Here is a 25,326-nt window from a genome sequence, read left to right on the forward strand (position 1 = left end):
TTCTAGCTTGCATACTTTTTACAACTTCACAGTATTAAAGAATACATATAACTCAGAGAAAAAGTACTCAGTGTTAGTGTGAAAGTATTAATAAGAGAGTTAAATGAAACATGGGAGGAAATCAAAAGAAGCATAGAAACGTTGCGATCAGAATCACTTATCTTTCCTTGTGTAAGTTCTCTCATTAAGTTCCTGTACGTTTTTTCGTAAAATCTTACGTTGTAATTTGTATATATATATACCTTCAAACGTCACTTTTATTTTAGATTTTCTTAGTTCTCTTCAGTGTTTTTTAGTTTCAATTAACAAGTTTATCGGGGTATTTAGCGGAATTTACTTGAACTATTTTTTCTTGATAATTAAAGAAATAAGCTAGCACGCTTATTATCGTTCTTAATTTTTGCTACCTTCAATTATGATTAGTTAAATAGAAAGAAATGGCTCGCTTATATTACATTATTTATTCACATATATTTGTCGGAAGAGTGAGCAAGTACAGTATAGAATGTCTTGTAATAGCTTCATCAAATTATTGTTCACAGAATACTTTATAAATCTTAGAGACCGACTAATCTTAGTTTATTTTTGCATTTTGTTCATTAAATAATAAAAGAATAGCTTTAGCTCGGTATCAATAAAAGAGTAGCTGCTTGTATTGTACACTTGATCGAGACACGTTGATTCTTCCCGGAGTTTCGTGAATATCTGAATTTCATTAATGAATTCTGATAATCTCTGTCACATTAGAGGTTCTTATAGTCCACACTCCAGATAATCAACTCGTCTCAGGTGTTCCTTATTTCTTGCGATGTAGTAATTATTGATTAATTTATTATTGAAATAAAAAGGCATACAGTATATTTTGGGGTACTAGTGAGTTAAAAATAGTGCAGGCAGTCGAGCGCTTCGGTTTACTGAAAAAAGGATGCTTGGAGTATGAATTATTTAATTAGTTAATCAAACTGTCGGCAGTCAAGAATGCATGATTACTAGGGGACTCATGCATGGTTTTGTGACATAAATATGACAACGTAAAAGTGAATGTACTACCACGTAAAAGTCATACTGATTAATTGTAGCACGTGATCATTTTTTCTAGTTCAGTAAAACGGACATTCAGAATAACAAAAAATAAACCTTTTTAAAAACTTGTTAACAAATAAATTCGTTTCGAACCGTATTACAATAAAAATTGCGCTTAAAATGCTTGTAGGATGATTGCATGTTATGTAAAACGTTTTGTTGTTTATTCACTTATTTTTATTGGGAAGGCTCTTTAAGTAATTAAGTTAAAGTATTAATAAGGTATTAAAAAGTAATAAAAAAGTCATTACAATGCATACGTATTTGTTAATGTAAAATACGTTTTTTATTTGACAAACCCATTAGATAAAAACAATATTGGAAAAACACATCACAGGCTACAATTACACGATACCTATGTAACAATGTTATAGAATTAATTTTTATAGTTTACACTTTATTATAGTTCTTATTAATCAACAAAGATAATATACTTTGGAAACAATTTTTTTTTTTTAACATAAATAAACTTAATTTGAATGTCACGTAAATTTATTTGTATCGTATTACTGATATCACACTTTTTTTATTATTCACCATATTTTCACTTATCATTAATACGGGTGAAATTAATAGACCTTAGTCATGCATTTTTTTTAACGCCTAAATATGAGTAAGTATATAAGTAATTTTAAGTAATCAAAATTAGTAATAATCCAGAAGGCCGAAATTAAGTTTTAGGTATAGGTTTCACTGAACACATGAGAACGTACATAAAATGTTATCATTAAAAAATGAAGAAAAACACTTTAGCTACGGAATCACATGTTTTGCACATTACTACCCTGTCTACGGACAACAGGTGTAATTTTACCTGAGATTTTAGGTGACAATCTCGAACCAAAAACTCACTTGAGATTCAAAAAAAAAAAAAAAAAATTAATTTTACAGTATTCAAAGCTGCCCCATTAATGATAATACTATTTGGTGGGTACGACGAAAAACACAGCTGTAAAAAGTATTTATGTTGATTTTTTAAAGATGAAACAAATTTTTTTAATTTTCTGGTAGTATCTCAGATGCTTTTTCAGACGAGATCTCACCTAAGAATTTAAAAAATTTATTTTAGTCTTACACATTAGCACAAAGTACAAATTTTTAAAGTACTTTTAAACATTTGTTTTTTGTAAATGTGCCATTCTAACGGTATCCCTAACAGGGCAGCTTTGAATACTCTAAAATTATTTTTTTTTTTTTTAATGACTGCACTTTTCAAGAAATCTCAGCTGAGATCTTAGGTAAGACTTCATCTGATGGTCGTAGACAGGGTTTACTGTAACAAAGACTTAAATTACTTTCCTAATAGAGTACATGCAAAAAGAGCCAAATACGTTTTTTATCTAAAAAACATAGCATGTACAAAAATACATACAAAATTTTTAGAAAAAGAATTAAAAAACTAAAGCAATAGAAAGTCTGTTTTTCACAGTAATTATGTAAAACACGCACATGTTATGTATTTAACAGAGAACATGCAACAACAGCTGTTAGTTGTTTATCAGAATGTTTTTTGGAAGCAAAAATATATTTTATGGATTCCAAATCTATTTGCCTGATGGAGCAGGATAGTTGGATAAAATGTAGGGCAAAGTTAGCCAAAGAATCAAAGTGACAGTCGGGATCACTAATCTTTTCTTTCTTTATAAGTTTCCAAAATCTTATGGGCGTGTATTGAGCTCTAGAGTGAGTAAGCGGTGGACTAGAAAGTGGTTTATCATTATCTCTGTATAATAATAAAGCTTCAATACAATTCTCAGGTACCAAGGTGTATAATAAAGTAGACATGGAATCCCAATAATGTTTCATCTAGAGAAACTTATTCCCTCTGAATCAATGGTTCATGAAATTGGGTACAAGTGCTAAAGGTTTTATAAAATACTGCATTTCATCTTTGATACTCTCTTAAAGCTCTGTGGATGATCCTAATCCTTTATTCATTTTTAAAAAATCTTCGATGGCCTTGCCCAAGCAGTACATCTCATTAATTTTAGACTTTGATTTGTTGCACGTGTCACGATCGTTAGTAAAACTGTAACTTTCAAGTTTCAATTTGTCAAGTACACTGTCAATAATGACATTAATAGAGTTGAACACACTAACGTTAAAGTTGAGCACTGTACTGTCAACGTTTTTTTTCCATATAAGGTTATCCTTAATCACTTTTCTACTTTCAAGTATAACACACAGGATAGTTGCCTAGTGTTCACTGAAACACGATTCTACTAACAACTTGTTCTTGTAAGACCTGCTAAACAAATGTAAGAAGTACAAATTGAAAATAACACGTTGTGGATCAGATTGCATCAACATGGAACGAAGGTATTTAATCATCATATGATTTAAAATTGAACAGAGTTTTAAGTAGTAAACATACTTGTAACAAAACATGTAAGTAGAATTTACTTAGCAAAAGTAACAAAAAAAATATTTAAGTTTACATGATACCTTAATTACAAACTTGAATGAACTATGCAAATTCCAAACGTAGAGAAGCATTAAGAATTTAAGAGAAATACTACAAAAAATTATCTTCTATTCACTTAATATTTTTCAGTGGAATTCAATTGCAATAATTGTACTGTTGTGTCGATAAACCATTAGCATGGTAATGTAAGACAGCAGCGATAAAAATATAAAATGGGTATTCTGAAAAAATGATATAAGTTGTTGATGAAAACCATATACAAAAGAAAGAATACAAAATTAAGTATATCTCGTTAGCCCTGCAGCAATTTTGAATATGAAATTTCTATACTTAATTTATGTAAATATCGATCAAAATTTGAAAGTATAGAAAAAGTGTGCGTGTAATTTTTAGGTCTATTAATTGCTTTATCCATTTTTGACATAATTTAACGTTTCCAGATACTAAATATGTATAGCACTACCCATATCTAAGCTATAATTAGAGAACAGCTACAACAATGATCAGATTTTCACTGATTAATGAGCAATTAACATTTCCAATCATACCTTAAGACACTTGTTTCTGTCAATGATTGACATTAGGTAAAAAGGCTCTGATTTTAATTAGCAAATAATGTTGAGAAAAATAATCGAAACAAAATCATAGGAATGGAACTCTCTCAAGAAACTTATAATCTCTTACCTTACTTTCCTTACTGGCTATCATCCATAACATAAACATTAGTTTCACATTAAAAAAAAATACTTGATACTGTCGATTCGATATGTGAAACGGTTTAACTAAACCTATGTATATATTATCAACAAGTCTAGTAGAAGCCAGGGCTCGTAAGCGTCCCTACTCGTAGTGTCAGGAAGTCGAGGTTGCCAACATTAGCCTTGCGTTGTTCTCCTTGCTGGGGGAGCCTTCCGCCTATTGCGGAACTCGATACTTGAACTCGGTCGCCTGCCCTCACAGTGGCCTCTAGCACACACTTTGGTCATCCTGGACGTCGCACCCAAAGATACCAAAGGCCATAGCGAAGCCGATCACAGCCACAACTCCAAGAAAACGCCTCAAATCGGGCAAAAAAGTTTCTCCACAAAAAAACAAGCAAGTTGCTTCAAAACCCACTTTACGCGCACTTGAGAGCCCAAGCTAATCTTCTCTCTCTCAGCTTCTTTTCTTTACTTTTCCCTCTTTTCCCTTACCCCTTTCCTAACTAGTCCCTTTCATTTTTTTTCCTCTTTTCCCTATTTCCCTACCTATCTTAGCCACGATTACTCCTTGAATAGTTTTGTATAAGCCCTGTAAGTTTTTTTGACATTTATTATTTTGATTATAGTTTTAATTGGATATTCAATAGCCGTACCGCAAGAGCCCATGTTGAACACGATTTCTTATCGTCTTACTTCGGAACATTTTATATTATATAACACATACTAAAAAAATATGAGTGGACTAGCAAAAAAATGCATAGGTATGTCGTGCTTTGAAAATTATTTAAGTCAATGAGGATAATTAAAGTATTTCTAAACTAGATATTTTTAAAAATTATGAGAGTTCTATGTACCCACTACGTAATAAATCATTTAATTTCTGTAATGGATAGTTGTTTTCTTTAAATTTCGAAAAGTTTCTAAAAATTTTATGGAAAATTATTCTATAAACTGTACCTCTAAAGGTATACACAATAACTGTATATGTATATATATACATATATAAAGTTAAACTAGAATATCTAGGTAGAGCCAAGCTCTTCTTCCGTAGCATCACGTCACCACTTAGCGTAACGCATTTGTCACACGAGGACTACTGTATGCTACCTAGGGTGCCTACTCAGAAAATTTCCGATAAGGGTCTTTCAAAATTTTTCTGGCTCATAAATTACCTTAAAGATTTGTACTTTACCTAATTTATTTTCAAGTTTCTTGTTTTATTTCTCTTCAAAATTTGTGTGCCGTTTGGTGATGCTAAGAGAAAAGCTTTCTTTAAAAAAAAAGAGAGCACGTGCACGCCTGTTACTATATAACATATATATGAGTACTACTCTGGCTGTTAAGAGAGCAAGCAGTGATGGGGAGACGAAAAGTATTAAATGGGGCAAGAAAAAGTGTGACGCTTTTCCATAGTTTTGTCAAGTGAGGGCCCCATATAAGAAATTTCGCTTCAAAAAGTTGTGTGATTAGCGCTTTAAATTTATATGGAGCCCATGTGTATGAGAGGAACTCCAAAACAGATATTCTGTTTTAATTTTCTGTTTTTGGACGAAGTTTGCTGTCGCTCATTAGGTACACATTTCAAGTGGATGAGAGCAATACCAAAAAAATGTAATAAAAGTTGTTACTCTAAAAGTATCACTTTATATACATACACACACAAGCGTTCTAACTCTTCAGTCACTTTCTAATAGATTTTAAATCGTGAGTAAGTCAAGCTGAAGGCACATTTTTCATTCCCACCAAATTACTAAACCAGAAAGAGTTTTTGTTTTTAACGTCATTCATACGGTCAACCGTTTTCTTTGCACTGAATGTTTTTAGAGTCACTTTAAAATTTATATACAGCTCAAGCTCATACATTATTCATGGTTATGCACACGCAAATTATACGACAACGTGGTCATCTCATGCTGTTTTTTCTTGCAACCCCACTTGGATAGTCAATTTGCAGAGCACGAGACTTTTATTTCTTACTTTTACCTCTTCCGGACATCTATCTACGGTGATCTGCAAAAAAAATCGACAATACCATCTTCCCCTACGCTTGAACTTGACACCACATGCCTGCTTATTAAAACTACTGCTTTAAAACTCTGTATTTAACTTTTAAGTTCATATTTCTACTCCAATAAATTGGTTTGTATTAAAATTTTATGTGCTTAGTTGGTTAAGTATTTTTTGATACTAAAATAGTTTTAAATATAAGGTCTCCTTAATTGTGAAGAGATTCTTGCTAAAAAAATATTTTTCAACACTTTTTTCTACAGTAACAGATGAATATAAATTAAACATATCACAGCAAACAGCTTTCCCACGTACCGAAAACTTGCTGGCTCTTTTGATTTCAGTTTTTTTTGTCATACTCAGCTACTAGCTTCTCCCTAAACTGCGCTTTGCTGTACTTACTGTGGAGTAACAGTTTATCCGTTGATCTACACACTTTTTTTCGTATTTTATTGACAAATATATTTTTGTATCAAGCATAACGCTTTTTTATAATATAAACTATTATGACTATGGGCCAACTTCTACCAAAAAGCAATAGAAACTTTTTTCCAACAGACCCTTTACCACCAGTTTTTTGATAAACATTTTTTTTGGTGCACGCACTTCAGACGCGGCTTACTTTGCTTGCAATAGGATGTACTATAAAAGAATAATCATAAATACAGGTTTTAGTAGAAGTAAAATCTTTTTTTCCCCATTTACATTCAGTTACTGCATCCACACATATCACGTGCATGAATTTTTTGTTTTTATATTATAGTTTCATACGTCCAGGTACACCAGGTCCGTAACTCAGGATATTATATACTTTAGAAAAGAACAAAAAAAGAGATAGGTGGCCTCCCATTATAGAAAGGTAGAGGTAAGAAAAAAATAAGCAATTATTTTGTGAGATGGTCTCCTATTCCTTTTCCGAGGAGCAGTGGACCGTGACGCAACAGTGGCATACATGTAAAAATTTACAGAGGTACTTGCTCGAAAAACTCACACTGGCCGGAAATTCAACTACAGTCTCCCACGAGCCAGCCTATAACCTAGCTGACTGAGCTACTACACGCTCTTCATGTAAAGATACTAGCATTCCCGGACAGCTGCACACACTCTAAATAAAGTGATGATTACAACTTTTCCTCTCATTTGTACTTGGAAATAGTTTTTTTATAACATTTTCATGCATTTTTAATAATTTGTGAATCTGCAACAAGGTATATCCCGTCACTTTACCCACTTTCTGTTAATTGATGTTTGATGTGCTGATTACTTTATTGTAAAATCTTATATCTGTTTATAATACACTATCATTAGTGTTCAACAATAAACTTGACAACAATCTCTTACCATAAAAATTAAACCCAACACACAGAGAAAAATCTTAAACAAACAGATTTAAGGAAGCGTGTGTTAAATACTATTCGTTAAGTAAACGACGTATAGCCTGATGCGCCACAGACAAATCTGGCAACTACGTTTTCCTAGTTTTGTAGTCTAATGGACACTATACTAAAGATAAAAAATACTGTCAAACATAGTAGTATTTAAAGTTTAATCTTTTAGTAAAACGTCAGTGAACTGATTTTAAAGCTAAATCACAGTTGACAGCTTATAATTACCATTTAATTACGGTACACATGAATTGTTAAGTGAAAAAAGCAAATTTTAATAAGCTAGTATAGTAACTAACATTATTAACAGCAAATGTGTAAGGCTTTGCTTTGGTTATTTTAATTAATTGTGAGTTGTAAGTCTTAATTATAACATAAATAAAATTTAATTACGAGTATGTTTAAAAAAACTACTGTTCAGATTAAATATGTAAATAAACTGTCGCCAATTGCTAAAGGAAATTGAGTCGCAAATTTTTTCACCACGGAAATTTTAAAAGGTTCGATTTACTACTTTAACTTAAGAACGTTTTTTGCACATAGCAGTTCAAGTGAAATCTTCCAAAAATTTTAACAGAATATTTTTGATGGTTTTAGAAAGTCACGTGTACAAGAAGTTTAAGACCGTTTTATAACGTCGTCCTTACAATATTTAATATAATATGTGAACTTATAAAACAGTGACATAAGAATGGAGTTCATGAAAAAATGGTTCAGAGAATAGGTCCAATTTTTTCGCATTACGCAATACTATAATACTGGTATTTGATTCAATTTTAAGAGAAATTAGTAGGGTATTTTTCAATTAAATAAAAAAAACTAGTGTCAGACGCCAGTATATAAATATACAAATGCATGCAAAACTGTTGCCAGCGGTCCCACACGATCACTTTTCCCTCACTGTACTCTCTACATTTTCTTTTTAATTGTAATAAACGTTTTTAAGGTCTCTAGCGATAACGACGTTATCACTACTTATTATAGTCCATGGCATATAAGCATATTCAGATATTGTACAATAATTAATCTTCTACCAAATTAATAGAAACTGAAAAAATAATTTTAGAATTTTTTGTGAATAGACAATTAAAACGTATCATTTTTCTATCATCAGAAAATTATACCAATTTTTTACAGTTCATTTCAATGCTCAAGAAAATTTATTAAAATTTTGCATCACCATACATCAAACCTGCATCTAACCTCCTTTGATTTCTAATGCAAATGTTTTACATGGGATTGAACTCCTATTTATGAACATAACGTCATAAAGTTAACCTTAGGTGAGGCTTACTTGACTTTAAGTAACATAAAAAAATATAACCACTCGCCCTTTAGCATCAGAAAGAAAAAACGTTCTTCTGAAGCTGCTTTGCGATAAGTTTTTTGGTAGTAGCGTAAAAATTGTTCATCCAAGTTACTTTTATTTTAAAGAGGCTTCTTCGTGTAAGAGGGCCAGTCCAAATTTTAAGACTTAAATACTGAGAAAGTCTGCAAGAACACCAACATACGTAAATAAATAGTTTAGTCAGTGCTATAACACAGTTGACACAAGGTGACTTGTAAAAAACATGACACTCAAGGCTGCATAAATTCATTGTCGTTTTTCAAAAATAATTTGAATTTTTAGTCTATTGGCCCTTATTTTTTCAACAGCACTTGAATGATAAGATTTCAATCTACAATACTGTATACTTAAATTACCTGACACTTCAATTAAAGGTTGCAAATAGTGAATCTTTGTATGTCTGCGTTAACCACTCTATACTTAAAATTCCAACTTTCAAGCATAAAGTTCTCAAGATTTTGTCTAATTAGAAAAATTAATAAGAACACCATAAGGTTGAGCATAATCTGAGGTATTTAAGAAGAAATGTTTCATTCGGCTACACAGAGGCAGTAAAACCCTTTTTAGCCTATGATACATAAGAACTTGCAATCAATCTTTTGTCGAAATTTGAGATCAATTGGTTCAATCGTTTTTGACATTTTTACAAACATAGAAAAGAGCGTTCTGTCTTTATACATATAAAAGTTGAAGAAAGGTTGCATGTAAATCATAGAAAAACAGTGTCACTGCCACTAAAACCTGTGCTTATGATTTTTTTCTCATGTGACATATAATTGCCAAAAAATAAGTCTCATCATGAGGGTGTGCCTTAAAAAATTGTTAGAAAAATAACGTGAAACTGGGGAAAAAATAACTGTTTGATTTTGTATGTTCATGTGTTTTTTAATTCAATAATGAATAAAATATTTACAAAAGTAATGAAAATATAATGAACAATTTTTTTTTTTTAATCTGTGATATACATCAGAAATTGTATAAAAATATGTAGACATACAATAATATAAGTTATTCTATTGAAAACGTAACATTTTAAAGACTCAAATTGACAAAGACTATACAAAAAGTTAATCTTATGTTTTGTAAGAGACTGACGCAAGAAATCAAAATTTAATGTATATATATATAAAATAGTGCTTTACGTCCAGCTCCTATAAGGGGCACTACTTAGGGCACTTAGCAGATATATATATAAACATATATATATATATATACATATATATAAATATATATTAATTCTATATTTTACTTATACTCAAACCAATCACTCCAAGTCGATAATCAAAATCTCTGCAAGGATATGTTGCAGTATTTAGCGTTACAAACTCTTAGCTTTCATGAGAGGAAAACAGGTCATACACATTCATTAGCCTGTAGCACTGACAGATGGTAATAAAAAAAGCAAATCTTGCAGCTCACTAAATCTTAGTAGATTGTAAGATGCTTTTTTTAACCTTTTTTTCAAACATTACTTAAGCAATACCTAATTATGATCTAAGTTCTCTTGTTGCTTTAGAAAAAAAACTCATTAAATAATTTAAAACAAAAATTAGATCCAGACTTCTACACTAAAGGTTTTTATTCACTGGGACAAGAGATAAACCGTTTTTAGAAAAATGACCCATATATTCAGGAATACTACTAGAGATTAATTATACATATATTCTACCTACCACGATACTTTAGAAGGCATTCGATGTCTGGTAGGTTGCAAACTCTATCTTTATCTATAATTTAAAAAAAAAGCCTTCTGAAAAATTTAAGTAGAAACAACAACATTTTTTTTATCACCTTACTTCTAAAAACTTACTAATGTTCGGGTAGTAAAATGGTACACAGTCACAATATCTTTGTATGTACTTTATTCTGCACTCTGTAATGCAGGATTGATAACTGTAGATCGAACTCGTGCTAAGCCGTTTCTACAAACATTTTTAAATACTTCCAACTTACGATAAAAAATATGCTTAGAATAGACAAACGTAACTAAAATATTTACCTCATCAGTAAACCAACAATTACGTTGCAAATTACTTAGACTTCTTACAGATTCTGAGCTCACCATTATTGAAGCAGATAAAATCGTGGCAGTTTCTTGAGTCGGTTGTATAAAACTAGTAAGAAGTTCAACTTCTGGATATGTAAAGGGATCGTGAACGAGGATAGAAGCTCCCAAGCTGGGTCTAATTGACCCCATATATGTATTTTCTTCAAGATTCAGAACAACAGAAAGACCAACGTCTCTTCCAGCTCCTGGTACACTCTATAATAATAATTTAACTTTACTTCAGTGTGAAAAATGTAATTTAATTACTTTACGTAAAAAATTATGACCCACCATTACTCGATGAACAACAGGTTTGTCTTTTACAATATTTTTGGCTTCTGGTGATTTTATAAATGAATTATTTTTTAACATGTGTATTCCTAATCTGCAAAATTATTTTTCAACTTCATTAGATTTAACGTCCATTACTTTTATCTTACTTTATGATGTTTTAGCTTACGTAGAGTCTATGGAAACATTAACATGATAGTTAAAAGCACAACAAAACCCTTCAACAGATTTTATGGGTCTAAAAATATTTTTGCAGTCATACGTTTTTCCTTCCCAAGAGCACCTTAACAGAAGACTTTCGCACGGTTGCATCATCTTTATAGATGTCAAGTATAAATATTATTATATATAAATATACACTAAAAGAGATATAATGAGTTTACAAACTGACTTCATACATGACGTCTTCGATGGATATTCCTTCTAATGCTAAGAATTCAAGAGCTCTTTTATTATCTAATTTCAACAAATTTGGTCTAACTAGTTGAGGCAATGAGGTGAAAAAGTTGAGTATTTCTGTATTATTTAACCCTTTTTGTTTCCTGCATAAGGATAATTGTTTTTTTAAATTATAATAATGGTACATTAAATCGGAGTAACCAGCTAACATTTTTTGATTCAAGAAATGAAGATTAGGCTTACATTCTTTTAGAAAATTTTTCAGCATGGGGCTTGTAGACCTTATTATAATTACAAATAGATACTGCAGGAAAGGCAAGGTTGAAAATTGGGTAAGTAGTGGTATCAATAGTTGTAACGGTAGGTGTCCTTCGGAATTTTTGCCACACAAATAACATAAGAAGTAAAGCTATGAAAAAGCCAAGAACGCAAACCTGTTTTAATGCAATATAATAAAAAAAAGAGCTTTGATAATTTCTTACTATTATGTTAAAATTTTTTTAAGTTATGAACGTAATACACCATTACCACAAGCCAAAGAATTTTTTCGACAAACGTCGTTTCATTAGAAACAACATACCGGAATCCGTGTAACGATGTGTTTTCACAGTACTGACGGAGCAGAGATTTCCAAAACTTTCCTGCCCTTCGAGCTACACAGTTTACGGTTCAAGAATTAGAAATTTATGAGGTACTCGGAAAAAATTTTACAAACTTCATCTTACTTTCTTCCTTAAAACCATGCTTGTATGTCATCGTCGTCTAAGAAAATACTTTACTACTCGAAGACTTGATGAGACTATAGTAACCAACGAATGCCACACATCTAATTTAAATTGTTACCTTACGACCTTCGAGCTTAATTTATTTTTGTCCAAGGTAACGACCGACAGCTTACATACCTTTCATGCCTTTTTAATAACACCCATCTCTAAATACAAACATTCTTGCTTATGCGCCTCCCTTCATAATTAATAATGTGTGTTCTAACAACGAATGTACGATAACTATTGGTTTATTCTCTCTGACCACCGCAAGATAAATCGATTCTTAAGTTTCAACCCTGCAACCTTTTTAACTAAAAGTAAATTTATAGAATTGTGTACACATCTTTATGACAAAAATTGTCATCGACTTGTCGATGAGTTTTGTCATTAAGACAAGAGAAAATGCCAAGGTATCTACAAATAGTTAATTTCTTTACGGTATTTGCTGAATTTTTACAAATTCTGTTGAACCTTATTGAGTAAACAGTAACTATAGCGGTCTGAACCATCCAATTTTACTTAAATGTTCCTCCAATAGCATTTCTTATTATGAACAACATAATACTAGTGACACTTGAACAACGAATTGAATTTGAAATGATATTAGCTCATTAATTGATATTGATGTAAAATTTATTCAGTTAAAAAACAACAAATGTTTTTTTTATCATCTAACATCCCAAAACTTATTAAAGTGTAGGTAGTAGAATAGTACACAATTACAACATCTTTTACAAGATTGGGAACTGTAGGTCAAGCTCGTGCTTTCTCGTTTTAACAAAAACTCTTTTGTACTTCTAACTTTGATTGAAACATAGGCTTGTGATGAAAAAACTTAAATATAATAGGTACACTATCAGCGAACCAATGTTAATGTTGCAAATTACCTCGACTTCTTACAGACTTTGGGCTTACAATGGTTAAAGCAGATAAGATCATGACTGTTTCTTGAGATGGTTGTAAAGACCTAGTAAGAAGTTAAACTTCAAGATATGTATAAAGGGATTTCAAGTTAGCATAGAAGCTCCTTAGCTGGGTCTAACTGACCTTAAATATGTATTACAAGAAAAACAAATTTTAAATAGCTATGACTATTTTGAAAATTTTTTAACCAACGTATTTACTGGTTTTACCCCTGAGTTTTATGATTGTTTTTAAAAAACTTGTAAGAACAGTTACCTTCGGCTCGTAAGTAAGAAATAGCTTTTTTGCTGTATTTTGATACCACAGTTATAATTCTAAGATTATATCTGTGTATGCAGTTATTAATATTAAGAGTGTAAAAGAATAATTAAACAATTTTTCTCTATCAATTTTTAAAGTTCCGTCCATAGTAGAAAATTATTAGTGTTACATTTTTGAATGCTGTTCCCACATAAAAGATCTGCGTTCATTCCATCTCAACAATACTATACGTAATTCTGGTGAAAATAAATGCGAACACTAAGATTTTTTAAAATGTACTTTATGTGATTTCTTATTATGATTGGTATGATGTTGATGGTATATATTTACATTTTTGTTGTTCGAACACTATGCCACAACATTCTAAGAAAAATCTTTGTTAACTCTTATGTATGGTGATTTTGCAGTTGTTTAATTATTATTTATTGATCAAGTAATGTGTTGAATATTTTCTTAATTTAAACGATGTAATGAGCACAAGTTATAAATACTGTAAAAAATTTTTTTTTTTGAGAGAGATTTAAAACATATATTCTTTTTTTTATAATCACTTAAAAGACAATATTAAAAAATTTTAAATCAATTACAAGTTAAAATAATAGACTTATAAAAAAAAAAAAAAAATTGTAGACAGGGACAAAAATAAACATGACTTTCAGGACATTTGTCACGCATGGGTCTTTTAACTAATATTGTTGAAAAATTATTACGAAAAATTGCAATTATAAGAAAATTATCTACAGAAATCTTTAGATTCGTTTTGTGGTAAAATACTCTTTGTTAATTTAATTTTTAGATAGATATGTAAGTTAGTTTGTCAATAAATTAGGTAAGAAAAGGTCAATTCTATGCAAGCATACGCACGCACACATACTTCTACACAAACATATGTATATACTTCTTCATAGTGCTATATATCCAGCTCTGGATAATGGCTCTGCAGTGGGATCTGATCGCTTGGAAAGCGAAAGAGAAGAGGATCCACTGCTAAAAATAATCAGCTGATTTCTGATGCCAAATCGTCAGCTGATTTTTTGACTGTGCGAAAAAATACAAGTCTCATCAGTGCAAAAAAATACAAGTCCCGAGGGAAAATTTTTTCTTGGCCATCATCAATTCAATACTACGCATTCTGGGACTTTTACAGTAAAATGAGACAGATTACGATGGTGAGTTTAAAAAAAATTTTGATAGCCAAAATTACAAGTTCCGTGCGCTGAAAAATTAGAGGTCCTGTCGGTGTGACAAAATACAAGTCCCGATGGAAATTTTTTTTCTTTTGCTATCATCCAAACAATGCATTTTGGGACATTCACAGTAAAATGGGATGGGTGAAAATTAAGAGGTTTAAAAAATTTTTACCTGCACATTATATTGTAAATGTCCTAAAATACGGACTTTTGATGTTCCTAAATGCATTCTTTTTTTCTTTGGAACTTGTATTTTTTGGCACTGAAGAGACTTAAACTTTTTTTAGCGCACGAAACTTTTAATTTTTGCTATCGAAAATTTTCCTAACCTCTTAATTATCACCTGTTTTATTTGACTATTAATGCCCCAAAACGCATTGTTTTAATGGACAAAAAAAATGTTTCCGTTGGGACTAGTATTTTGTCACACTGATGGGACTTGAGGTGGTTGTCTCCCACGATATTGTCAATGCAGCAGATTCCATAGCTTGGTATGTCATCCATCTTTCTCACACTTATGCTAAAACATAAGCCTTAGCAGCTTTTTTTGTACTAAATAATTCATTTCTTATTTTACAGACACCCTCGAGATGTTTCATAAGATTAAATAAGATCATTAGCGATTTTTGAAATAAACAAAGAAAATATTGTCAAAAGTTTACCATTATTTTGTGGGATATACGCAATTGAAGCCCAGAAAAATAAATTTCTGCGTAAGGATCCATGTTAAAGTATAAAAACAGTGAACATAAGAATTTTGCTTTCTAGGAACCCTAGTTTTACAAAAATTTAACCAAGTTCTTAATAGGCAATAATTTATCTGTGTGGTAAGTTTCATGAAGATCTCATTATTATTTGCGTTTGGGATATAACTACCTTAAGCCTTTTGCATCGCACGGAACTTGTAATTTTACCGAAAATTTTTTAAGCCTCTTAATTTTTATATATCTCATTATACTGTAAATGTCCCAGAACGTATAGTTTCGATAATGGCAAAAAAAAATTTTCATCTGCACTTTTTTTTTTTCGCGATAATGGAAGTTAATCGTTTTCAGCGCACGGAACTTAAAATTTTTGCTATCAAAAATTTTTCCTAATTGTTACCTGTATCATTCTACTCTAAATGTCCCTAAAAGCAGATTTTTGATGTTCGTAAACGTAATTTTTTTTCTTCAGGACTCGTATTTTTTCGCACTGACGGGACTTCAACTTTTTTCAGTGCATGGAACTTGTAATTTGTGCTATCGAAAAGTTTCCAAGCCTCTTAATTTTCACCTATCTTATTCTACTGTAAATATCCCAAAACGTATTGTTTGGATGATGGCAAAAGAAAAATTTTTTTCGTTGGAACTTGTATTTCGTCACACTGAGGAGACTTATACTTTTCCAGGGTACGGAACTTGTAATTTTGGCTATCGAAAAATTTTGAAAATTCACAAGTGTCACCTATCTCATTTGACTGTATAAGTTCCAGAATGCATAGTTTTGATGATGGACAAAAAAAAAAAAAATTTCCCTCAGGACTGGTATTTTTTTACACTGATGGGACTTTTTTCGCACAGTCAAAAAATCAGCTGACGATTTGTCATCAGGAATCAGCTGATTCTTTTTAGCAGTAGAACGTTGGGTTACTTGTTGCCAGAAGGTAAATTGGGTAAAAAAAAGGCAACTTCGATGCAAGAAAGTCCCCAATATTGTTGACGAGGAATATTGCGTGATGAAAAAGCATATGTGAAAATTCAGAGAGGTACTTGCTCAAAAAGATCACACTGACGGAAAATCAAATTGCTTTATTAGAAAATGTATATATATTTATAAATGTATATTCATAAGAGAAAAAAATTACCAAAGACCCTGTCAAGATACACGAAAGTTGGCTTTTTTGGACGTTGAAAATATTTCAATTTTTCTTATCGTTTGCACATGTGCAGTAGGTAAATTTAGTCATCTTCATATACTTACAAAAAACAGGAAATACATCTTAAAAGCTTATTTACCATGATAGAACCCTAGCAGTTTTGCATGGTTGCACTGATACAATCTCTCTGAATTTTATTCACTAACCGTACTTAGCATTAATAACATGTTTATACAAAGAGATTACTCACACCTTTTTTCTTTTTATTACGTCATTTTAACATTGTTGGCTAGTTTTTGAAAAGACAGATATTTACTAGTAAATTTTTTAATCTATAGCTCGTCATGCTCTTAGGGTGAGATTACATAGAGTCTGGCAGTCTGCAGACTGGCAGACTAAGCTCTTTAGCACAACAATTTAAGTTCGTCGTATTACCTGCTCATAACGTTTAAAAGCTTTGGATCATGAAATGAACGATACTAGTTAGCAATTCAAGGAGAAAAATGTAGCTCTAAGCGTTCCATCATCAACAATTTATTGTTTACTGTTACCAATACCTAACCTTACTTCATCGAATTTAAAAAATATAACTTTAGTTTCAATTAAGAAAAAAGAGGAGGTATAAATGGGTATAAAAAATAAGTTCAGTACTCACAATAGTTGAACTTCTTGATAACTTCATGCATGAATACAGTACTCACGAAGTTCAACCACCATGAGTGCTAAACTAATTTTTTTTTTTTTAGATTAGTTTTTTAAGTTTTTGTTTTACTTAACTACAGGAATGCAGTACTTCTTTTTATAGAGCTTTGTTTTCCTGATGGGTCTCGTGACCGCCTTGTTACCTGGAAAATTGTGTTTCTTTATACTTATCTCATGTTTAAGGAACTCAGTTCTTACCGTGGGTTCCATAACCCTGGTTTTTAAAATGATACCTGGTTTTTAAAGTGATTATAGGTATAATTACTATTTGTTCTTTCTTGTCACCTACAATGATTTCAGTTTAATAATTAAACTTCAATAGTTTTGTTATGCGTAAACGAGTTCCATCACATAATTCGTCTATTATTCGTAAATTTCTTGTCAACATTACTTTTGAGTTTATTTTTATTTAACTCATGAAGTGATAAGCCTTCATTAATTGCATTTGAAACTTATGAGTAGAAGTTTAACTTAATGTTTTCGTCAGATTTATCTGTTCCTTTTTCTGTTGCATAATCAATACAGTAGTATGACGTGGCAGCTCCTTTCATACTATTTTCAGTATTTTATTATTTAATAATTGAGAGTATTTGTTAGAAAATGTTACAATTACTTGGTTTCAGGGAAAATATAGCAGAAAGAAATTTGACTTCCTCCTATATCTAATAAAAACAAAGAAAAATATTTAGTCTCTAATCTTTAATTTTTTTAATACAAAAATAATCGATTATTTTCATAAATAAAAGTATTCTATTGTTTCATTTATGAAAACAGATCTAAAGATATTCTTTTAAACTGGTTAGGTTCGTCTGAAATCTTCGCCTAATAAAATAGTTTTCCCTAAAAAAGGTAAATGATTATCACACAAAGCTTTTAATTTTTAATCTACTATTTTTAAAGATTTATTAGAAATAATTAACTGTTAAAGATAGAGACTTTAGTAAATGGACTGTATGATTTTGATTTTAATTACCGCCTGATAAGTAGCAAGGGAGAGAGGAAAGTTGAGAAAGTTTGTAACAATGACCAAGTCGTTTCTCACTTTATTAAAACACTGAACACCAAGTTTAACGAAACAAATTTATTTAATAATAATGAACTCCTCACACTTAAAAAAAAAAAATATGAATCGCTTAGAATTTATGAAAAAGTTATCAAAGGAAAACTAAAGCGACTCATAGCGATGCGTACAGCTTAGCGAATAGACGTGAACTGGCTCTTGGAGCGCAAGAGCCCAGAAGAAGTCTTACATGCGCACGCGCACATACATTCATACAAGTTCATACATATCATCTTATTCTCTCTTACTCGTGAGCAGTAGTCAGCGGACTACTTTTCATAAGCTTACGATCGCGAATGTACTAGAATATTCAACATTGACGCTTTATCTTATATTATAATATTTACTTTCCTTAATATTTTTTGTTAGATTCTCATTTTAAAAATGCTGTTTTGATGTTATTTATATATTAAGGTACTTTTAAAGCTCTGTGAATCGTCATACCTCTTGCTAACAAAATCGAAGCAACCCCAGTCCAAGCCATAGAAATTATGCTTTTTTTTTGAAAACTACAGAAATAAATTATGATTTTATACAAAAACGTTTTACTATAATCTCCTGGACCGTATATGAAGAATTTTTCAAAATTTTGTCAGTTGTTGGTATTTCAGCAGAAATGCATTGATCTTTGTTTTCAGGAGTATGCAATTTAATGTTTGGATGGAGAGTTTCTATAATGTGAGGATGTGGCAAAACTTTTTCCTGTAATTTTTTTGTATAAATATATGCAATGGAGTTACCGAAAAACTTTTTTCTTATTTATGTCATTTAAAGTTAGTTGCAATTTTAAATAAAATAATCTGTCAGTGATGTTTGATATATCGTTTGGAGTTGTACCTTCTAGGAAATTTTGTAAGGCAATCTTTATCTCTTTTTATTTTGGGTTACAAGTAACTGTTATAAATAAATCTGGTTTGCCACATTTCTACATTATGGCCATAATATCTTGGTAGTGTTGTTGCATACATCGAGGACCACTTACGAAAGTTGCTGGTAAAATAAAATGATTCGCTGTCTTCCATTTACCTTCAATATTTTTTCAAATCTCTGATGCATCCGTATAATTATAATCTAATAATCCTTGGTAACACTCTATTTATAACTGCTTTTGATTATTTTTGAAGAAATTCATGCGATTATTTTCTATCATATTGTATGCGTATAAGGAAAATTATTGAGGTAATCTTCCCACAAATAATACAGGACTAAAATTGCTTTTATTTTATGCGTAAGATAATTTTTACAAATGATATTGTAAAATTGTTAAATTTTTACTATCAATATCATAAGGTTTTTCTGTTTACACCAATTGCAACAAAGCATGAAAACGAAAGATTTACATCACCTACAATATTTATGCTATTAAAGTTTATTTTCATAAGTTGTAAAAATCATTCTCATTATAAGCTCCTTTATAATTATTTATTTGATACAAAAGAAAAAATTTCTAACTTAAAATCCTCAATAACGTTTTATCTGCTCCTTACTGATCTACACCAAAATTGACTCTGGATGGCGAAACAGTTTATCAAAAACAATAAAATTTATACTATTATTTTTGGATACATAGAAATTAATAGTTCTACGAGTATAACAATGGAATTAAAAAATAATAATTTCTAAGGATACCCAAGGCTTACTTCACTTAATTTTAGTGTTACTTTTTATACAAATACTGCAGGAAAACGTTATTTATAATAACATCATAAGCGTAGAGGTTATAGAACAGAGTGCACAAGTGCTATATTGGCGTATAAGTAGCAGCGGGATTAGAGTAGATAAAGATCGATGCATAAGGGCCCCAAATATCCTGGTTTTGTCGACTGATCAGCTCTCTTACGTCCTCGATTCTTACGTCTCTAAGTTTGATCACGATCACGATGTAAGAGAGACAGGTAGTACAAAGTGCCACCTCTATGCTTTGAGCAATCTGTACAAATTGTGTAGCAGTATCAAGTTCTCCACCAGATGGATATTTTATATGTAAAATGTGCACATGTACATTCTCCTGAGAATTTCTACATTCTTCTCAAAATAAATACAAAAAGCTTCTTACGCTGAGGAATATCATATCTTTTTTAAGCAATTGGTTACAATTTAACATTTTGCATTTATTCTGACGTAAAAAAACCTTTGTCAAAACACTTTGAATAACGTTGTGAGCTTTTTTTTTAAAGCTTTATAGTTAAAATACATGCAATAGTAATCCTAAAAAATTATTTTCATGGATGTCGTTAAAAATTCATTGTAAATTGAAATAAAATAATTTGTTGGTAATGTTAAGTATGTTATTTGAAATTGCTTCTTTTAGAGAATTTTGTAAAACAATTATCATCTCTTTTTATTTTGGGTTACATGTAACTCTTATAAATAAGTGTGGTTTGTCACATTTTCGCGTTATAGCTATTGCATCTTGATAATGTTTTTATACACATTGAAAATTACCTACGTCACTTGTTGGTTAAACAAAAGGATGTCGTACTTTACGTTTATCCTTAAAATTTTCTAAAATACTTGATGCATTGTCATAAACATTATTTCAAATTTCTTGGTAACGCTCTATTCATATATACATTTGATAATTTCTCAAAAACTGCATGTGATTATCTTCCATCATAATGTATGCGTGTAAATAATTTCGATACGATAATTGCTCAACATTCAGGAATAAATATTTCATATATAAAATATGATAGGTTTGTTATTAATTGGTAAATGATAATAAAGTATAATTTATAGTTCAGATGTTTGGTTATGTAACAATGTTGGTATAAATACTAATAACTCTTGGCATAAGCATTTTCACTAAGAACTTTATTCATATTTTCAGATTTTTGTCTAATTTTTCTTCATAGCACTATCATTATAGAAAATGTGAATAGCCCTACACATCGTTTCTCTATTATTATATATTACCGTATTTGGTGATATATAAAAAACTTGTTTTTACTTTTTGAAATCGTATGTTACCTGGTGTTTCATTAAAAATTTGTACATTAATGGTAGCGAAATAAAAGCCATTGTTATAACATCGTATTACATATCTAAAATTAGAGTCAAGTAGCAACACCTGTTTTTATTAAATATTATATTTATTTTTTTAACAAGGGCCCAAAGTGTAACTGCCGCTGCGTCCTTGGGTCACACTTTGCACCCTTGTAATCACTTTGGGCCCACGGGCAGAAAATTTTTTTGCGCCCTCTGGGCCCAAAGTGATTTACTGGGCGCAAAGTGTGCCCATGGGTGCAAAATTGCACTTTGCGCTCTTGGTTAGAAAAACATTATACGAGACTTGGGCACCAACCTATAACAAGCGCGCCCTTCGGGCGCTCATGTTTGTACTTTGTGCCCTAGTGAAGTAATGTACCAATAATAATGCTAAAATTGTTTTTGGATCTGAATAATAATTAAATCAATGTCTTTTTCTTCTAAAACGAAGCGAAGCAATAAGGGCATATTACAGTTTTTTGTAAAAAAAACGCATTTTTTTTTGGTTTACTTAGTTGTGTCATAATTTATACCAAAATCATAGATGAATTTTTCTGTGAATTTGAAATTACAGTTTCTAAAAGTTATCACTTTCTTCAACATAAATTCTTTCATCCCCTTAACTTTCAGAGAAAACTCAAAAAATTGGATTTTGAACTGACTTAAGAAATAAGGGGATTGGCGCATGGAGCTTGCAGGAGGGTGTAGCCTTACTAGTATATATACATACACAAAGTAACATACGTACCGAATAAATGTATAAATTCTTGCAAGTTCTTACTATAAAATGAGCATCGACATGTTTCAACTTAAGAGTAAAAGTTATGTTCATAGCCCTTGGCTATAAACTTGCTACAAAATATGATATTTAATATAATAGATTATGCAGGAGCTATTTACCAAAATGATGTGATGAACCTTTTCAGAAAGAAGTTATTATAGGTGTGCAAGGTAAAAAGCTAAGGAATAAAGCACGATGTGTAAAACTACAATCTTAGAGTAAGAGAAAAATTATAAAAAGTGCTATTTAATATTACTCCAAGTAATAACTTTAACCGTCTTAGTCAGTTATTATCTGTTGCGTAGGATTCTATGGTCTTGGGGCACGCATAAATATTCAAGGAACTAGTATTAACGTTTTTATTTATGCAAAACGAAAGAAGAGCGCGTCACGTGTGTAAGACCTTCGTCCTTACCAGTTTCAGCCAGAGAGCACGCTCTCTTCAGCATTCTATCTGCTTACCTCTCTGCTCTCACTTACTACAATCGTCTTCAGTAGGCCCCAAAACAAGATGGTGCACATACGTATACGAGGCTGGGCCGTTATCATCCTCGATGGCATTGTGCTTATGTTACTATCAAGTGTGTTTATGTTAGAGTATTGTGATTATGTTATGCTGTTTGCGTTGTCTATGAAATTCTTGACATAGAAGTGAAAAGTTGGAAAAAAAAATCCTGTTCTTTTTTCTTTTCGGCACAAAGTTAATAAATTTTTTTTTTTTTTGTTTGTAAACATTCACTGTTTTTGTTTACGCTCTTCGTTCTTTATAATATAGTGCATTACTATAATATTTTTATTTGTTTTTTATTGTTGAGTCTTGAGAACTATTTGACATAAAAAACACGGCCGTAATAAACTATTATTTCCATTCTTCTAATCTTGCTTACTATATTGTTGTATGTAACAAAGTTCTTAAAATTTAACAGTTCAGGGTTATTACTTAGTATTAGTGCTTATTGCAACTTCTTAATTCTTCTTCAACTTATTGGTATTTTATTTTGGAAAATATGTTAGTAGAGTACGTTATAATGTATTGCATGATATTACTTTTTCTTCTACTGTTGATTCGATCATATTAGTGTTATATTGCGGTTTTAATAAGCTATGCTACGAGCATATTAGATGTATGCTACATAATGTATTTTTTCGTTTGTTAATACGGTTACTGAATTATGATAACCAAACGTAACTTGGATTTATATATATGTTTTGTATAAATATATCTGTATGTTTTTTTTTGTTATTATTATTCTTAATTTAGAGACTACTTTTCTCAATACCTTCTAGATGTAATAAGCTGACTTTTTCTTTGAATGTTGCAATATTGTGCAAATAAATATAATTTCCATGGTTCAATTTAAGGTGTACACACACGTTTTTCTCAAATTCTTGCAAAAACATGTATATACATTTACCATTTTCATACTCTATACCCGACTTTAGTATATTTTTTGTTTCTTCTGGCTTTCTACACTTTTGCAGGTATTCTGAATTATTAAATTTTTATTTTCAGCTTGTCAGTCGAGAGGTTAAGATCAACCAAAAATACTTTAAAAAGTATTTTATAAGATTAAATGCATTCATTTGTTTCTCTTCGTGTATAATTGTTAAGATACTCTAGCCAGCTTATCTGTCAGCGAATTTGTGTCTGATGGTATGTTCAGTTCCTTTACTGTTTGATCCCCCAGTTCCTTAAACTGGACTCACTCATCAGGTTTACGCAACGTTGGGACTGAATTTTTCATTTCCTCCGGTGACGTTTTTTCCTCAGGTATTTTTTCGTTGGGCTTTTACACGTTAATCCTTATTTCTGGCCATTTCTCTACATCTCGCCTTTTTACATCGATCATAACTTGTGCCTGCAGTTTGTCTGATCTTGTTTCTGCGCTTCCTAAGGACCTTGCTGAACTAAGTTTTCCTTCTTTCGTGTTATATGCCTGTTTACGAGGGAAGGGGTTTTATGCTGCTCCCAATCCAGTTCAGTCGTGTAGAGGTGGAAGTGGTTTACGGCGGAAAATAAATGTAACGCAAATGTGCAATAGAAATATATACAATATATTTACAGTGCTTAAGTTATGAAAATGTGCTCAAGTAAAGGCAAGCGGAGAGAAGCTTTCTCTGCCGCCGCGGCGCGCTAACTAACATACTATGCTCGCAGAGCAATATTTATAGAGACAAAAGTTAAAGTAGAAATTCTAGTACATTGATAAATAAAGGTACAAGAGTAAAGGTAAAACGGTCTCTTGGGCATTGCAAATGTACGCGATGATAAAGGCGTATGATCGAAAAATGACTTCAACTTTAATACAAAAATAACAAACGTGACGCAATTTGAATTTAGAAAAGGTTTGTTGGCAAATATTTAGGTACAAAACTGAACATACCGACCGCCATACTACGGTTCGGGGTAAACGGAGTATTAACAATTAGCACTGCACTTATGTAAAACAAACTTAGAGTCTGTATTTTGAAAATGTCAATAATGTAATGGACCGGAAAGCGTCCAGCCGAATATGGTGCGCTGGGCCATGGGTGTCCCAGGTAGTCCGATGCGTAAGCCCTCTTGAAGAACTCGTGGAAGCACATCAGCTCCTAGCAGCAACTCGATTTCCGTCAGATCGGCTCGAAAGTCGTCTGCAAGCTCCAAACCCTGTAGATACTTCCAGTCGCCTGGAAGCTTGAAGTTTCCTGACCTGTAGCTGGATATAAGCGAGAGCACTAGAGCTTCGCACGTGAGCTTCCCGTCGCTAACCATGGAGGCGAGAGTAAGGTAAGTTTTTCCATGAACTCGCGGAGTCTTGATGCCACCAATGCCAATGACCTCCATGCTGGCCTCTTCATATTCCTGGTGAAGTTTACTTAGCAGGCTCTTTGCAACAAAGGATCGCTGAGAGCAGTTGTCGAGCATGGCACGAGCGATGAGTGTGCGTCCGTCCGGGCCTTGAATTCGGACGAGCGCAGTCGGCAACAGCGTAGTGTTTGAAGAGTCTGGCGATGCCATCCAATGACAGGATACGCAACTCCCTTTCGTGAGTGTAGCAGGCCATGCAGAAGATGGAAGATGCACTGTAGTGGCAGGATTCTCGTGCAGCAGCGTATGGTGATGCCC

At 31.6% G+C, this 25,326-nt stretch overlaps 1 protein-coding gene across 1 annotated transcript in view; it reads right to left on the reverse strand.

Moving 5' to 3' along the window:
- Positions 1-12,346, reverse strand: part of LOC106645665 (sodium channel protein Nach-like) — a gene marked incomplete at its 5' end in the record, with an annotated part of 69,518 nt that extends 57,172 nt beyond the window's left edge. Inside the window, 8 exons of the mRNA XM_089597533.1 lie at positions 10,623-10,676; positions 10,760-10,871; positions 10,949-11,212; positions 11,288-11,381; positions 11,457-11,602; positions 11,679-11,829; positions 11,930-12,120; positions 12,215-12,346. Of these exons, the coding sequence (XP_089453659.1) occupies positions 10,623-10,676; positions 10,760-10,871; positions 10,949-11,212; positions 11,288-11,381; positions 11,457-11,602; positions 11,679-11,829; positions 11,930-12,120; positions 12,215-12,346 (1,144 nt within the window). The remainder of the gene's footprint in view (positions 1-10,622; positions 10,677-10,759; positions 10,872-10,948; positions 11,213-11,287; positions 11,382-11,456; positions 11,603-11,678; positions 11,830-11,929; positions 12,121-12,214) is intronic.
- Positions 12,347-25,326: the final 12,980 nt, after the last annotated feature.

The sequence above is a fragment of the Copidosoma floridanum genome, unplaced genomic scaffold (assembly GCF_036245765.1).
Source record: "Copidosoma floridanum isolate Cflo_tuat_1 unplaced genomic scaffold, Cflo_Japanese_pri ptg000033l, whole genome shotgun sequence".
Lineage (NCBI taxonomy): Eukaryota > Metazoa > Arthropoda > Insecta > Hymenoptera > Encyrtidae > Copidosoma > Copidosoma floridanum.